At 31.9% G+C, this 19,311-nt stretch overlaps 1 protein-coding gene across 2 annotated transcripts; it reads right to left on the bottom strand.

The window, feature by feature from the left end:
• Nucleotides 1-293: 293 nt before the first annotated feature.
• LOC128189448 (retinoic acid receptor gamma-like) lies at nucleotides 294-17,667 on the bottom strand. Of its 2 annotated transcripts, none has more exons than XM_052861063.1 (8): nucleotides 17,533-17,667; nucleotides 8,247-8,382; nucleotides 6,549-6,886; nucleotides 5,195-5,339; nucleotides 4,060-4,316; nucleotides 3,556-3,784; nucleotides 2,396-2,620; nucleotides 294-2,200 (listed from the first exon to the last, which is right to left on the bottom strand). In XM_052861063.1, the coding sequence occupies exons 2-8, from the start codon at nucleotides 8,350-8,352 to the stop codon at nucleotides 1,959-1,961; spliced, it is 1,542 nt and encodes a 513-aa protein (XP_052717023.1). In that variant the 5' UTR covers nucleotides 8,353-8,382; nucleotides 17,533-17,667; the 3' UTR covers nucleotides 294-1,958. The 2 variants fall into 2 exon arrangements, with proteins under 2 accessions (XP_052717023.1, XP_052717033.1); XM_052861073.1 differs by lacking the exon at nucleotides 17,533-17,667 and adding an exon at nucleotides 17,039-17,191.
• Between the last annotated feature and the right edge of the window lie 1,644 nt (nucleotides 17,668-19,311).

Below are 19,311 nucleotides of genomic sequence, written 5' to 3'. Positions count from 1 at the left end.
TAAAGTACCAGTACATATAACGTTAACTGATTCACTTCACGAAAGTACTACTGTACTCAAACAGCTTATCAATGAGTCCCTAACAGTGACAGTACAATATGGGGTTATCTATTGGCATTTATGTTCAATTGTAACTCATGAAAATGTTCTTGGAACACTCTTTCATTCTTAGTGTAGAAGTACTTGTATGTTAGACTACCTAAGTGTGACAATCAAAAGAAGAGCAAACACTGTCTGGCATTACAAGAGTGATCATGTGACCAAATCATTAAGATGAAGTTAAAAGGAATGTACTATAACAGTGCTAAGTATGTTTGTAGGTAATCTTCCTTTTTGATTGAATTTACAGCAAATTGAAGATTGATCTTTCTTTTATCACAGATACAATACAATCCTGTTAATGGAACCAAATAAAATTTACCTTAAGAACTTTCAAACATTATAAAGAGTAAAAATATTTCTAAAAGAAACATCTATATTTTAGAATTAAACCTTTCAATTTTTAGTACCAGTTATAAAATAAACACATTACATCCTCAAAAGAAACTGCATTGCACCAATTTACAAACTAAACTTCTGTGGAATCATTGATAATCTAGGTCCCTCAATTTTCCTGGATTTTGTAGGTACTCCTCATCCAAGAATTCACATCCTCAACAAATTTTGTAAATTTGATTTGTACGTATATTCTTAAGGCAGGATCCACAGATTTACTTTCCCACAACCCTACAAAAATCTACCATTACATGATAATTCGCCCTATGAATTAAAAATGATTCCACAGTACAGTTATATATAGGTAAAAATCTACCATCTATTGAATCATATTATATGTATATTAAACATGATATTTTTCATTCAAAAAATGACAAAATTAAACTCTTTTGATAAAGCATATCATACAGTGATCACATCATATAACAAGCATCTGCATAAAATGACCAGCATTTTACATATATTTGCCCAAAAGCACCATTCATTCATCACAGATCAACACAATTTTCACTCGGTACAACATTCCTAAAATTTGAAGAATAAAAACTCTAAATCTTATAATTGAAAAAAAAAATCGTAAGTCTTGCAATTCTAGAATACTGTTTTATAGAATAACAGCCAAAATGAAATATAATTTGAGTAAAAAAGAATTTTTTCATACATGAACAAATTATGCATTTCAGTTGATTGAGTTGGAAAGAGATATTAATAATTTTCAAATGATTCTAAAAGGAAAAATTGCATCCAGGCTACCTGAATCAGATAAATTCATAGTTTAGTACTTTAAAAACTCCAACTAGTAGAGTGGTTTTTTTTAAAATAGGGCCCAAAAATACATCTGAGAGTATCATTGCATAACAATGTGAAAGTGGGGAAATATTGTGTCAGGAAAACCATCAGTGTTTTTGCTACCAAAAGGATAAAACTGAAATAGAATAAACTTCAACCTCTTAAGGGAGAGGACAAAAATAGGCCATGCCTGCTGTCTGATCCTACTTCATTTTGAAATAAAATATTGTTTAAACTTAAAATACAAATTTTCATCTACACAGTAGAGAAAGAGAGAGGGATATAAACCAACATGGCACATACAATTAACACGTCTACCATTGTACATGTTCATATACACTGTATATAGTTAAATGTCTTTCCTATTCCATATGTATATCTAATCTTGTGCAGAAAATTTTAAAAATAAGTGCAAAATTACAAACAAGTAACCCTGTTTTGATTTGTATGCATATTTAAACATGGATTTAAATCATACCATTAAGAGATTTATCAAGTCAGCTCTCTTAAATAAAGCAGAATCAAATCATAACTATACATGATTTTCATCAAATTGAATTGTTTTCTTAATGATATACACTGAAATGAATAATTATCTTTTATCATATAGGAACACATAACAAACTGCTTAAAACACAGGACAAAGAAACCCTTCAATCACTGATGTAATTAGATTACATCGACATCATTTCCAGAAGGAGAGGGTGTCTTTGTAAAATCGGCCAATCCAATTTCACTTCCTGTGCGATCTTGTTACTCCAGTCCGTTAGATTGCGAACCGCTGCCAGCCTGTCCATTATACGAGACAAGTAACGTTCTGAATTATCGTGGTTTTTCTCTATGATATATTTAAGACACATGATCATTTTCCACTGGATTTCTTCAACTTTTTCTGGACTTTTTAATTCACATCGATCTGAAAAATTGACATGTTAATTTGAAATTACACATTTAGTTTTTGTTATTAATTTACATGCAACAATTTACTTTCACAGAGATAATTTCACTTTTTTCCTCCAGTACTAAACCTTACGATCAGTTTCTATGCAATTAAAATTATTTAATTATTAAAGATATATAGCCAACACTTTTAAATAAAATTTATTTGTACCTGTATATGTTAAGCAAATGCAGCGAACCAAGGCAATTTCTAAGTCACTCATTTGAAGATTATGTAAGGTTTGACCAAAATTGAATAAAGCTTCCACAAAGTCTTTATTCCACACATTACACAGTTCTGAGGAGTGGTAGCAATTCCTTGCTGGGCCTGTTAAAACCCTGTTCTCTACGTCAATGAATTTCCAAAAGCCAAACATCCAAAACTCGAATCTTGAGGCTGTTGTAAAGAAAATAAGATACTACATGTAAAATAAACCACAATTGTTAAGATATTTTAACTAGAAATAAAAAACACAATTCAACTTTAAAATTTCAACTAGAAATTATGAAGCACAATGTTTAATTAAATATAATAAGGCACAGTTGTTGAGATGATTTTTAAACTATGTATATAAAGAAGCAATGGTGTTGTGAGGTCTTATAACATTAGACATACATCCAAGTTTAACTAGATAAAATCAAAAATAAATAAAATTAAAGTTGTTGAGATGTCTTTTCAGCTAGATATATCAGAACATGGTATTTGAAATGACTATGCCAATGGCTTGCAGTCTACTCCACTTTTGATACACACCACGCCAGAAGTTTGAGAGCTAGAGTGGACCTGACAGCTGACAACACTTGATTTGCAAAGATGCATAAGAGAAGAGGAGGAAATCAGATACTGTCAAATCAATACTCATGCAGTTAAAACTCAAGTACTTTTAATCTTCCTCAAATTAAAAAAAATGTAAAATTTCCCCTGCAGGTTTATTTAAAAAAAAAAAAATCAAAACAAAACCCAGATCTGATAGATGAGTGAAATCTATGGGAGATGGTAAAAAGCCTGAGGCTGAGGAGAATAAATCTTCCCTCTTCGTATGATTTTCAAGGGTTGTTTTATACGACCGCAAATAAGAATTTATCTTTTGACAATAAATCTGTTTTTTAAAATGAGAGTGTTATTACAATGGTAACACTTTGAACAGCTTCTAAAATATGGAACCGGTACGGTACATAATTTCTAGGAAACTTTTTTCTAGCTTACTAGTATAGGAAGGATACTTCCTAACAGGAAAGTGTGCCAATTAAAACTCAGATATACCGATAAAAGGCTGGATGAAAATTAAGAATGTATTGCTAACAGTACCAGGGTACAAGACAAGGACGTACATTTAACAAGATTGGCTTGGTCCTCGAGGGGGAGAGCGGCAAAGCCTGGAATTGTCTTTGTGAAGGTCACAAACTTGGTGATGCTCTTCTCCATGTTGGTGGCAAAGTTTGAGACCAGCATCATCCGGTTATCCAGGTCAATCCCAGTCTGACTATAGAACTGCTGGTACTCCTCTTTAGATAGGTTGTTCATGCTTCCAAACATCTCCGACTTCAGCCTGAACGCTTCCTAAAAGATATCCAAGAAAGAAGATGACACAGTGTTCTTTTCCATAAAAATTTCTTTCTAACACAAAAATGTTTTCGCTTTAGTAATGATTATTATCAATAGATTCCTATTTAAACGCTTTTATTTTTGATGATTTTGTTTTTCTGACCGATGTGAACTTTATGAAACCAAAATGAAAAATTTGGTGTTAGCGATTCTATATATTTTCACAATCTAATGCAAAATTAAGTACTCATGTTAAATACGAAATCTACAGTGTATCTTCATGTACATACTGCATAATCACTGGTCAGTTTTGAAATAGCCTTTGGATTGGTCCAGAATGCTAGCAAAGGTCCATACATTGTTTTCTGAGCATTGTCCATGTGTTCTGCCAATTTCTCGTATTCTTCATTCACAGCTGCCAACTTTACTTGATTTTCCAATGAAGGTTTTTCCACCTCCTCTTTAACCTCCACTTGATTTTGTAACCGCTTGATTTCACGGATATCCTGGGTCCTTTTTTCATGAGTATATCTTCCTGTCTTTATGGCTATTAAATGTAATAATCATCATTACTATAGCTTTTTTCGATAAAAAGGAACAAAAAATAACACTGTGTACAAATATATTTGACACACCCTTTAGATGGAAATAGCACAATGTACAAATATATTTGACACACCCTTTACAGGGAAATAACAAATATTTACCAGTTATTATAAATATCAATCATTCTTATTGTCTGAGGAAGAATTTAAAAATAAAAAAAAAATAAAGTATGGTTCATAACATACATTTATCTTAAAGCAATATGAGCTGCAATTTTCATGTTGAAATTTTTTTTTAAACGAAAATGTGTTTTTCTTCTAAAATGACAAGAGAAATCATGGTTTTAAATATCTATAAGCTGTATTTTTGTGGGAAAGGCCATTAAGAAGCCTTTATTGGAGCAAAATTGAATTGTACAAAAATTGATTTGCTATATATTCCTTATAGGAGAAATCTTTCATCTGACAAAAATTAATGAATTTTTCAAACTTTATTTATCATAAAAGTTTAATTTATCTGAAAATTGTAAATAGTTCTGCATGTAAGGATGAAATTTGCCAAAAGTTGTTGCTAATCCGTTTGTATATTCTTTGATACTAGTACTACAATAGGTCATGTTGGTAATTATATTAAATTTACATAAGTGTTGTGTCTTTTATCATAAAAGTTTAATTTATATGCAGACTTATCATACTAGCAGGTTTCTGCAGCAAAATAAAATTCTAAAAAATACAGCTCATATGCTTTAATTCCTTATAAGTTAACAGAGCTAGGTTTCCTTACGTTGACTTATAAGCATTAATAACAGTTGAATGTGAGTATAGTTCAACTTACTATATTTTCAGTTGCACCCACCAATTAATTAAAAGATATGTTTACCTTCTTTGGACATTCCAACAGCTAAACATTTATTATAACGACATAATGGACATCCATTTCTCTTCCCTGGAGCAATGGTGCAGTTCTTGTCACTTTTCACACATTTGTATTCCGTCTTTCTCCTTAAACTTCGTCTAAAGAAACCCTGTTAAAAGAAATTACATGTAATACGTTGAAAAAACCCAGCTAAATCAAGTACATGTATAGTTCACTTATCTTTTATGTCAGTAAAAAGTAAAGGCATGTATCTAAATAGTAATTATTACTTTTAGAAAGCAGAGAGTCTCAAAGTCATATATATCATACAACATGGAAAAGAAGAATTTAAATACACTGTGCCGTATTTTTCGGACGATAAGACAATTTTTTTTTTACTCTTGAAACACAGTTTAATAATATGATTAATTCCTAGCTCTCAAATTGGATGATATTCAACAAGTTAGAAAATTTTTAACGTGAAATTCACCTGCACATGACCTACGAGGTAAATATACATGTTACATTTGATTTTTTCTACATTAGACTAAAAATAGTGCGGTATGATTGATTATCATTATTCCAGTCGCCCAATGAAATATTGCATTAGTCAATGTGTTTGGCTATGACTTCAAACTAAAAGATGATGAGGTTTTCTTTGCTTGATAATACTCAATTTGCTATCACAATTCCCTGAATCTTATGATAAAACAATTATTGCTGTTTTTGACATCATTCTGATGATTTAGGTACCCTTCAAGTACGATATTCACCGAGCCGAATCACCTCACCTTTGGCATGATGAATTCTGTACTCAAAAGGTACCTAATTTATCCTATTGACCTCAAATATTGTATAGTATTATATTCTTAACATATAAATGCGATACTATACATGTACATATTTTTTAATTTTCTTTTCTATCTATCTTTGGAGGGGACTGATAATATTAGGTCATCTGAACAAATACTGAATGATAATGAGATACCAAACTTAAGATTGCCTTGCAAAGTGGATATATTCGAATTACATCTTTATTTCTACGTATGACGTACTATACACTAGAGTACAATGTACATGGTCTATGAGTCAATGAACTGCTTACATTACTTATATCAGTAAAAATTGGGTCACTATGAACATTGGTAAGATTATGCATAATCATTTATTTATAAATGTAGATGCATGTACATTCATTCAAAAGAATGTCAAATCGAGTCCATGTACCCCCACCCATGGATATTTACTATGGTCTGAAAGGATGAATTTCCTTCAAGTTCATGACACAGCATTCTTGATAAGCCTCTAAAATTTTAATTTATCGAATATCGAGTACATAACGATTTAATTGAATGACAAAAAAATAAGGAGGTCTTACTTTGCAAGCCTCGCACGTGTTCACTCCGTAATGAAACCCCGACGCCTTCTCCCCGCACACTCTACAGGGAGGGAGGAAGGGGGTGGAGGATGTGGGCTGTTGGGCAGAATCAGGGCTGTCCTGGGACGAGTCCATCCCACTGTAAGCCGCGGGCTTGGTCATCACTACATCATCAGTACTGCTACTGCATGGCCTTTTTAAAGTCTTCTTTCTTTGCTGAGGAGACGACTGGACTTTCGGTGGGGAAGTCTGAGATCCAAAGTCCATGTCTTCTTCGGAGTTTGGTGTATAGCAGTTGTTAAAGTAGTTCCCATACTCAGCACTGTACATTGCTTCTTCTGATGGCAAATAAAAATGAACTTTGATAAATAATGCACTTCTAGTTAATCTACACAAAAATGAAGTACATGAACTATATGGTGAATACCTTCCAATAAGGAGACGCACTGATGTAAGAGGCAGAAGATTATGCAAAAATAGGGAAAAGGAAGTTATTTGTGAAGAGTATCATTACTTTTCATTCATTTTTTTTTCTCCGGAACAATGTCACGTGCCACGTACCGGTACATACATTCCCATCACTCAACAATTGATACAGTTTCATAGTGAAAGATAACCATAATAGTTATTGATTATGATGATGATAAACACTTACAAATAAACACACTTATATTTTTTTGAAGTTTTTGCCTATAAATCAATATATATATATATATATATATCTATATCTATATCTATATATATATATATATATATATATATATATATATATATTATTATCATGTTTTTGTCCGGGTCTTTTTCAAATTTGTTTCTGTGAACCAGGAAAAGAACTATTGAATTAAAAAAAGCTGAAATAAAACATAATCATCCTCATGGAGACAATGTTTTCAAAGCTTGAATACCATATCTTTCTCTAAGGCAAAATTTCTGTAATCAGTGATTTCATTATATTTTCATGAACACAGATTCCTTTACTTTCCCTACATTAAATATGAAGACTGATAATTATATTTGCAAAGAATTAGTTCCTAAAAAAGATATAACTTAGTTGCTCTTATATAACAAATTCCACAACAAAATTAATATAAAGTCATCCTTATTGATAATTATCATCAGTAATGGAATGATGCACAAACAAATTAATATTTGCATTAATTTTGAGCCATTTCACTTCCTAGCTATAAACACAACAAATATGCAGGAGATTTATCTCGATCACTTCAACTCAATCTGGATCTTAAGATCACTCAATGGTCGTGACCATTTTAATACTACTGTTAACCAACAATTATTCGCGACAACTTTATTTCTCGATTTATCTGAGATGAACTGGTTTGCTGCGACCAAGTTTCGCGACCAAGCCTTATCCACACCTTTTTTTTTTTCATTACAACTATAATGGTAAATACTGGCCTGCGGCGAGAAATATTTGCGAAAATTAGGCTCTCGCACACCTCACGAAAATTTCTCGCACGCTAATAAAAGTTGGTTTACAGTATTTTAATCTCCTAAAAAAGAAGTTCTCTGAAAAATGATATAGGAAAATGATCAAATTTTAAACCTAAATTATCTTGGATTTTTCTTTACTTAATATTAGTTTATGGCCTAAAACAATCATGTGTCAAAATTTAAGGCTGCATGGTTTGATGGTTAATTTGTTGACTATCCAGCCTTCTAAAAATTTTGGTCCTATACCTTTGACATCCTGTATTTTCCTTTCCTGAGGACTGGCCCCGTCTGACATGGTCGGCTCCGAGGGGCTGGACAGAGCTGATCCTCCACTCTCCGCATCCATTATCATCAGTGTTCTTCTAGATCACGGCGAATTCAACTGCAACAAAATGATTCCAAAAATGAAATTAAAAAAAGAACCAGGTTTCCTGTGGAACACACATTTTTACAACATACACTTGTACCACATTTCCTATTCCATGGAGGATATTTAATCTTATTTCACAAACTACATAAGTTTATTTCTAATGCCTGTATAACTGCAGTACTTAGTATAATGTTTCATGCATAGATCCATTACAATATGACATCTACCAAAATTTCATAATTCAATGGCGCTGTGATTTACTCTACAATCTTAACTTTTTTCTATTTCATGATTAATTCAATGCAGTACATGTTTCAAATATAGATGCATGATGGAGTTGCCAAAGGTTGGGGCCCGGGTTACATTGGTTTGCTCCACGGGCAAATAAATTATTCTGTTCTCAAAAAAGTACTTGCACAATAACAACACAATGAAGATGTTTAACTCCACACAGTCAGACTATATACGTTGCACATCACTCATGTACAGACTTGGCAAAGAACAGTATATCCCAATTAGTCATATTAGATGTACAATGGTACACTCTCAAGTTTCACTGAGGCTTAATTAGGTTAAAGGAAGAAACACCCTTTTCCACATTACACAGAGATTTAAACCAATAGTATTACAATTATTAGCTACATCTGTGTACCATTATATCTTTCAATGGTAGGAAATAAGATACAACCTCCTTGCAAGTTAGCAATACGAAAAACAGTTACATTATGTATTTTAATTAAAGGTGCATGCTTTTTCAATGGCCATTGGGAAATCTTTAGATAGTCTTGTAAAATAAATAGCAGAGCTTTTCACTGTCACGTTTTTTCACTAATGTTAAAACAGGGCATGCAGATGCATATTATTTGCATCAGGAAAACGATATCGAAAAGGAAATTTAGCTCACATATCGGAGTCAATAAACTAGATGTCAATATAGTGACCCCTTCCAGTTTCAATGACTAGCCAAGCATATCTTAAGGGAGTAAGGAAACATGCAAGAGAACTATATGGTATTAGTACTGTACAACTTATGAAACATATCCTTATATGCAAGAAACATATCTTACTCATGTACCGTAAAACATCAGAATCTTAACCAGTATCCCTTATCATCTATTTATCTACTATTAATATTAATTGATTTTCAGCTGTTTTTATGTCTCTGATGATCAGAGAATCATATAGATCTAAAACAAATAAAGCACATGATCAGGTGAAAAAGTTCACAATGTGACTTCATTTTTACCCAACCAAATGAGCAACCGGTACAATAATACTCAGTATCTTCATTAACAAACTTTTATCAAGGCAAAATGTTATGTTTTAAATTAGTAGATCAGGAAAATACAATTATTTCACCCCTTCTATTGAAACCTTCTGTATTGGAAAAGTCAATGTAAACTGTTGTCCTTGGCCTACTGCCTCATGCAAAAGGTGGCAATATTAGCAGGTATAGTAATAGTTACATACTAGTTTGTGGGATGACAACTGTAGAAATTGGTACATTGTAGTACATTTTGGGCAAGTGGTATCCATGCATGCATGAACAATTCACACCAGTTCAATAAGATTTAATTCATAGTTTTTTAGCCTCAATATCTGATTTCATAAATAATGTTTTGCCTTAAACATTGAAATAATAAATTATATGGCATTTAATTCCGCCAATAAATACTTATAAAGTGATGGCCCTAATTCATGAAGCCAATGCTCGCTGGTTTTCTCTGCTTTTCTCCAGTTAAAGTTCTTTCACCTTAATTAACTGACTCCACTTAATACAATAACTTAAAAATAAATAGACCTTTTTTTTTTAACACTATAATGATATAGCCTTGCTCTGAAGGCACTTCTTCCGTAAACTTGTATGCACAAACTACCTCCGCACTTCACTTAGCCTGACACTATATGGCACTGTAATGTCCTATAATAAAAATAATAAAAAGTACTTGATACAAAAAATGTGTCATGGAGACTAATTTATAAAATGCTTAATTGAGAAATTCTCTGGCAGGAAACACTGGCCTGTGCTGGTGTGCATAGCGAGAGTGGTATAAACTGCATTAGTCATAATAACCACAAAGTGAATCAACTCATCTCACGTCCTCAAGTTTCAATTTACTGCACACCCCACAAAAAGACGTCAATTAAGGTGAAGTTCAAAACACATCTGCACTTGCTGAATTTCTTTTCCTTTTATGGGTTAAAACACTTGAGATACTAAAGAGGTTTTTTTTTTATTAACGAGATTCACTACTCACTCATCCCATGCATGAACTTTCCCAATTTTGGTCATTCATTGTCAAGCACAACACCTCAGACATTTAATATCTATGACCTAGCTTTAAAGTACGTGTAAATGCATAAACCATTTGCAATTTATTGCTCATACTAAAAGTTGAACATGCTATTTTCCAAAACTACCCTTGATTTTAAACCAAGATGATTTTGATCTTTTTTGGGGCATATTGCTATAATTTTTTGAAAATGTCATAAATAAAACTCATTACAGGGGCTACCTGGTATATATACTTTAAGTTAAAATACCAGTTCATAACTGTTTGAAAGTTACTTTGATAACAAAGAACTATGTACAGTTTCAGTCATATTTTGCCCTAGCTCTTCTAGATTGATTTTTAAAAATATCACAAGAAATTGAAATGTAACGTTTAATTACACAAGAATACCCATAAAGTAAGAATCTATAAATAGTTACCTGATTAGACTTTCACAAGGTTAATTGGGACATCATAAACAGTGCATTTTCATGAAATTTTCATAAACTGAGCAGAAGACACCAGTTCCTTAGTGGTTTTTTGAATAGAAAAAATATGTCTGCAGCTGTCACCCACGATGAAACTCACTTTATAACTTTATCATGTGATATCATATAAAATATATTAATTTCTTTGTGGGCGATGGCTGCGGACACATTTTCCTCTTAAAAAAACTATGAGAAAATGTGCAAATTTTCATCATTTTTGACCAAATCTTAGAAATATGCCAAAATGTTGAAGTCTTAAATATTTATTGAAACAAGATAACAGGTAAAAGTGTACAACTTGGTACTTTATATACAAACATGTTCAAGATGGTACACGTGTATTTTTATGAGATTTAAACAACTTCTGAATTTTAGGGCGAATATTGAAAGAAACTGTTAAGTACCATCTTCTTACTTCATTAGGAGTGACATATATGATGATAGTACACTCAAACTGCAATTTCTATAAATCTCTGCCAAGACCAGCTGTTAGGTTGTATGAAACACTTTAAATAACATTTATTTAATTTGAGCATTTTCCTTGAGAAATAGAAATTCCATAACACCAATGTGCATTTCCTTCAAATTAATTAACTATAAGGAACTTCATTAAATGACTTTAAAAGTAGTCTTGTACCAGTACCAAGACAAAATCAAGATAGGTACAAATCCATCATGAGTTAAAATACACTGGTACATGATACATACATGGTACTTTTATCAATTCAGCTAGGTAATTCACAAAAAATTAAAAATAAAATGTGAATATGTATATAAGCCTGAGCTGTTATTACAAAAACCACAAGAGGTAATGTAGTCTGCTAGCTTGGGCTTAACCATGTTAACGTAAATTCAAAAGATGATACATCACTTATGATATCGTAAAACTATTGATTCATATAGAGTGTTTTGATTGTTGATTTATGATTACTTTTACCATTTACATATTTAGAGACTTAAGCTTTTTAATCATTGGTTTTCTACTGAAGGAATATGTTTACATGTACATTCATTATAGGTCTCCTTTCTTAAACACAAGTCTGTGATGACCAGTTGACCACTAAAGAATAAAATTGATCAACCAGTGATTAAAACTCTCACTGTATCCACAAAGATGACAATGTACATGTACACTGTACACTGTATCGCTGGAAGTTATTTTGGCATTTGACCTTGACCTTCATTAACGTTGATATCCCATATATATAGTCTTGACCTTCCATTTGACAAATTGCATGCATGAAATTATTATCTTACCAAAATAAAAAATTGGGCTAATTAAGGTTTTACAAACAGACAGAGAGATAGACATAGCAAATTAAAACTTCCTCTATTCCAGCAACATCCTATCCTATTCCTGTTTTTATCCAAAAATAATCCAACTTGTACCAATCAATTACTCAACAGAGTATCCTGGAATGTGTCTTTTCTATAATTATATGTTTTAATTTTAGTAAAAAATACTTTTTATAGCCGGTACCAAAAATAGTTACATAATTTAGTTTCAATAATTAATAGTTTATAAATCAAGAAATACCAGGGCCATGTTTTAAAGGCAGCTTTAAAAGTTTAGGGTAATATTATGGGTAAAGTTCTATGAAATTGAACAGTTCTTTAAGGACACATGAGACGTTTCTCAATATTAGATAAGTTTCCATGAAAATTTATTCATTATTCATTTGCATCTAGCTGTAGGTCTGTTGCTCTTGGTCTAGAAAAATTCGTATGGATAACCCGGGAGCTACAGTGCCACCCATTGAAAAAATTGTCATTTATTGTGCACAAAAACGTGCACTAGTTTTGGACTGATTAACCTTATCTGTGGAAAATAATATAGCCATTAAATTTTTCCATCCGAATTTTATCAGATGTGGGAGCTACAGACCTGCAGCCAATTTGCATCCAAACCTGCTTATGCCAAATATTCCAGATTATATTAAAATGCTTTTTTGGAGTTATAATATTTTGGATTTTTCTTAATTTAACATGCATAATGCAACTGAATGCTCAAAAACAATGTAATAGTAAATACATGTATTTTCTATTGAAACTACATGTATATATCTAAATAGAAAAGTATCATATGAAATGATTGAAATATATTTTAATGGATCGCATTACATTGTAGAAATCTTCAAATTGTGTAGATAGAGAACAATTTCAAAAATAATGGAATATAAGTCTTGTCTGACCTTACTATTTGCATTTATTTAAGAACCTGTACTCTTGATGGCTCAGTTGAGCTAAAAATCAATTGATGATGCATATTAAAGCATCTTAAATTTCATTGCCATATTCTGAGCCTCAACTTGCCATGCAAAAATAATTCTGAAAGTCTGAAACATCATTTAAATCATTTGCAAAGTATGGAGATGAATTATCTCTAACAATTTTTAAAGACATTAGCAGAGGTAATCTATACTTTACCTCATCTGACTATTTGGTAACATTTGGAACAATCAATACATTAATGATATTGTATCCAAGCATTAATATACATGTAGCTGTCAACAACAAAGTATATATATTGCAAATAATTGAAATAATTTCAATTTTAGGAGAGCTAGAAATGAACACATACATACATTCTAATGATTAGGTTTTAAGTGATCAAATTAAAGTTTAACTTCGACATCTCGAACACCGATATCTCGAAAACAATGGATATGTCGAAGTGATTTGTAAATCCCAACCACTTTTTAAAAAGTATTTTACCCTTGAAATCTCGAATACTGTAAATTCCTCATATTACAAGAGTACTTAATTCCGCGATCCCGCTGGTTTGTATCAAATTGGGAGAAAATAAAATCGCAAACGTAGCACCTATTTCTCTATTTCTTATGGTTCATAACTCTCAAAAAATAATGGCGAGATTTTAAAATCCGCGAAGGGTGCTTCTCACGAAATTACACGGATATTAATTCCTCGCTTTTAATTAGGAATCTACAGTACTCAGATATCTTGAAGTTTTTAAACGGTCCCATCTATCTAACTATCTCATTGTATGGTACCTAATGATATTCAGTATATTAATTGATACTCTGAATTAATTAAGTAACAGAACTACTAAGAAGGTATTACATCACTGCCTTTCTTCTGAAGGCCTTTAAACATCTGACTGAATAGCTTTTAATAAATATAAAGGATTAAGAAGTTCATTATCTTTATATTTAAATCTAAATCATTTTAAAGGTTGGACAAAACGGTAGAAAGTACGTATGTGATGGTAAACATTATTACTTCTGTCCGTATACAAAGTGTTACAGCTAGGCGACAACATCTACCCTACATGTACGATGCACCTAAGCTGTTCAAATTATGGTATACATGCATATATTGATCATTGCCACAGTGACAATTTCTCCCATTTAATATTATTCACAGTGCACATATTCTTAGCAGCTCTGCTCCATCAAAATGTTTACAGAATATATAGAACATAAACTCTGTATGATAATAATTCATATTACGATTTTCTGTATTTTTGGTGGGATTGCATACTCACTATAAGACCAATCAGCTACTTGTTAAATAAATTAACATTTTATTGTTGTTTCTAAAAAATTTTGGGTTTAAAACCATAAGCATGCAGCTGCAATAATAATTTTATATTTTTTTAAAATATACTTTTGCAAGCAGCACTGTGTAAAGGAAGATGGCTGCAATAAGTTAAATTAGCCTACCTAATTAATATTATAAGAATTGGGAGAATGTACATGCCAATTTACTGCCAATGAATGGAGAACTTTATAAAAAAAAAAATCACATTTCCTTTACATGTACACCTGTATACGTAGCATATAAAAGAAATGAGTATTAACTGGCCAACAATTGAAATTCTGAGCCCCAGCTTGAATGAAAATGCTTATTGTATTTGATTCACTATAACTATTCCAAGTACATGTAAGAAAAAATCATTATGGAATAAAAATTTCTTTCAATGAATAGGAAAGATAAGATCAATCTACAAATCTGTTGCCATATATGACCTTGAATTGTTCTTAAAGGTTTAATATAGTTATACATGTACAATTTCATGGAAATAAGAGATGGAAAAAGAAACATATTTCAAAAACTGTGTATGGTGATACCATCCATATAATTCAGAATTTAAAAGTTTATTTTAGACAGGTGTTCATTAAAGTACAGTTGTAAAAACATTGCAATAAGGTGTAATATAAAGGTGTCTTAGACTACATGCAGGTCATATTAAATAAGAGATAAAGATACAAAGATGTTCTAGTAAGTAGATCAATTAAGTAAGACAATATAGAAAAGTACTAGTATTCATCCATGAATTTTTTTCTCCATGCAGCTACAAAGCTGAATCTTGTGTATATATACATGTACCTGTAACCATCACAATTATGTAAATAATACTAGCAGTACATGTAGACAAAATTCAATTCAAAAGAAAAGTTTTTTTTCGACTAAGCAAAGTTTTATTTGCTGGGCCTAAATCTTGGAATCATATAGGATTTGACTTTTATAATTAGAAGTGTTGTTATCATGTGATGGTAATCGTCATAGACTCTGTCTAATGATCAGTGATAAATGTAGTTCACTGATATGTTGATCTAAGCTGCCCCTCATGATCTGAGTGTCCAATCTGACATTCTAAACTTGCAATGAAATTGCACAAATTTCAACTTTTCCAATATTTTTTAAATATAAAATAAGTTTTCTTTTAACTTTATAATACATAGCTATCATAGGAAAGTTTCTTCATCATATCTTAATTGTTTGTAATTATAGAAGCAGTAGTGGATTAAGAACATCTTATTTAATTAGATTATCATAAATATGAACATACACTGCAGGGATAAAAATAAGTATCAATAATCCACTGACATTTTCTCTATGCCATTTTATATTTCACAATGTTTATAAGATATTATCTTTCTCTTCATTGCCTCTCTCTGACCAGTAAAAAATGCTTCAAATCATAACAAATGTCTTGCAGGTTGTATTGTAAAATTTCTATCAATAAACAATTAAAATTTGTCTTTCAATATGTTACAACAATTTAAGGTCTTTCGATTGTCGTTTGACGTCATTGTGAGCAATCCGGAATATTTTACCGTTATCGGTTATAATAATAGTGTGCATGGTGCATAGTTTTGCCAATATTTCTTGATTTATACTTGTGTTTAACACATTTTAAGCTATGTAAAGTGAAATGACACCAATGTTTAACAATTCATAGAGAGTAGTTTGAGTTGAAATCGCTGAATTCAATGAAAAACTGATAAAACCGTATATAGGCAAACTTGACAGAGACCACAATTCATAATTTTTTACCAGGCAAGGTAAACATTTCTTTGCAGATTTCGATAGGATATATAATGAATTACAAATGTACCAATTTTCAGTGAGTTTGAACCATTATTTCAAAAGTTATAGACGTTTTATGTTGCTAAACTGTACTTATTCATGGTTGAAAAATCGTATCAAAATGCACTGTAAATGTGATAGCTTTCATACTGGCAATTTTATTGGCCTTAAAATGTTAAAATACTTAAAATAAAGGATTGCGATTAATTTCTTTTAAAAATTGCTTTATTATATCGAAATTAGTTAAAATAAATGTGATGTTTGATAAGAGAGCAGTCGTTGCTATAACTGTCCTGATAGTGTACTTGTGTTAGCTCCTACAGCATGAACAAAATATTTGCAACATACCAATATTTAACTTTAATTTGATTGTTTGCATATTAATCATCAAATTTAAACAAAAATTACACAGATTAAACCATAAAAACATCGAGGGTGGAGAAACCTTAACTACTTTGATCAAACTGTCGGTAAAACAATACGACATGAGACATGTTACTTTACTGTCTCTGTATGACATATCAACATGTACATATACAGATCTGCACAAATGAATTATAACTTTTTCCTTACCAAAATAGGTTAAATTGTGGGTAAATCTCTGGTTATTTTCATATCACATGAAATCAGATCCAACTTTATTTCAGAGTTCCTGTTAAAGTTTTTTGTTTTGTTTACGTTTGTTAAACTACGTCAAATAAAAGGGAATGTCGATCGGAAATGGTTGGATGAATCATTAAAAAACATGCATAACAACTTGAAAAAACGGGTAAACTAAGTGCAACGCCATTTACACCGAGGGACAGAATCGTAAACGAAGTAAACATGTAAAATGGAACATGGTGGACCAAAACACTGGGAATATTAAAATAAAATAAAATCATTTATCGCCGTGTTCTAGATTTGATTGCAGTTCAATATCAAGTATGAGTGACACAGAACGAGAAGTAGAGCAAAACAAATTTTTCACAAACTTGGAGTTTTTGAAAACATAATCCTTCGTGAAGAGAGATTGCATCGCTCCAAGTGAATCAGTATTTTATAAAAGTGGGAAGAAACGTGCTTACCTTTTAGTTTGTCGATTATTGAGAAATAACTGAGATGTAAACATCATACTTTGGAAATTACGTGATCTACTTCTTGTTTGACTGAAGAGTTCCAATACGGGAGATAACTCCATGCGGTCTTCAAGGCCTTGGATTCAATGTTCTGTTTCACAAAGTATCCCTTTTTGATTTCAATTTAAATTTTTCTTGTGTAAACATTTTGCTTAAATTTACCTGGAATAAAGGTGAATTAACATGGAGTGTCATCCCACTTTTTGGGGAGCATGTAAAGTGAAAGAAAAGAAAATAATAGTGAAAATGAATAATTGGTGAAAATACCCCCCTCCCACCCACGGATTAAGAATTTTGGCTTTTTATGGCTGTCAAATTATTTGAATGAGACCCCCCTTTCAAGAACGATACTACATGTACGTGCCTGCGTAGTCAGTTTGTAACACCAGACAAGACCCCCTCCCTCTCCAGTGCAACTTGGAAATAATGATTTTTTAATGACTTTAAAAAAAGACGAAGATTTTATTTCATTTTGCAAAATTAGTAATATCCTCTAAAAGACGAAAAACATAAATTCTGTTAATCATATTAGTGTATAGGAAACTAAATTTCGACGCAAAATTGTCGTCATGTTCTGGCCAAAAAAAAAATATGTATATAATTCATAGGCGTCGGAACCGGGGGGGGGGGGGGGGGGGGGGGGCTAGGGGGGCTTAGCCCCCCCACTTTTTTTGCAAAGTTATACGTAACCATTAGAAACATAGCATGATAGAGGGTTCAGCCCCCCCCCCCCCCACTTTTTCTCGCAGGAAAGATTATTGTTCCTAAATTTACCTTGAAAGATTGAAAAGTTGGATTCAGAAGCATATAGCCCCCCCCCCCCCCCCCGGATTAGGAATTTCATGATGTTGGGAAAAAAAATATTTGGGTGAGTTTTTTTATCTTCTGGAAGTATAGGTATACTCCCCCCCAACCCCACCCACCCACCCCCCCCCCCCCCCCCCCCGGATTAGGATTTCCATGATTTTGGGAATTACTTTTCTCTCAATATTTCTGAGAATTAGTCTAGCCCCCCCCCCTGTCAATTTGCTTCCGACGCCAGTGTAATTAAAACCTGAACGTTACAGTTCCAAAGCATATGATCGTTTGTTTGTATTAATTAATTGTACAAACTTACTATTTTGTTGTACATGAAATGTTTAGATTATGAATTAATTTTAATTTTTTTTTTTTGGGGGGGGGGGGGTACTGTTAATTCATAATGATGGCCTCCTGTGTTCTCTCGGTGCAGATTGGATAAATAAGTAAATACAGAATATAATTAATTAAATAATATTTCTTTGGCTATACCAACATGCAAAGATGAAAAGATAGTTTTAATGTGATATATTAGACTTTACAATTTCAATGTGGACGAGAGATCATCATACAATTTTCAAAATTTTGACATACACCAACACTCTTGTAGATAGGCTAACAAGTATATACATGTTATTACTGCAGCAAATACAGCCATTATTTTTCGAAAAAGTCAAATTCCATCCAAAAGGAAGTGTAAGAAAAAACCCAATTGGGTAAATAAAATCTGCTTACTATTACGCCAAGAAGTATGAAACTTAAGTAAAAAAAAGTTACAAAAAGTCCAAATAATTGCGCTTTAAAACAAGCTTATGTCAATGCAAAGAGAACTTACCATAGATTGATGAAAACTATCCGAACACAGTTTTTTAACTCACTCGCTAACGGAATAAATTCTCTCCAAATACTAGTAATTATAAACAATTTTGG

The sequence above is a fragment of the Crassostrea angulata genome, chromosome 1, assembly GCF_025612915.1.
Source record: "Crassostrea angulata isolate pt1a10 chromosome 1, ASM2561291v2, whole genome shotgun sequence".
Taxonomy (NCBI): Eukaryota; Metazoa; Mollusca; class Bivalvia; order Ostreida; family Ostreidae; genus Magallana; species Magallana angulata.
This window is presented reverse-complemented; position numbering and strand designations above follow the sequence as displayed.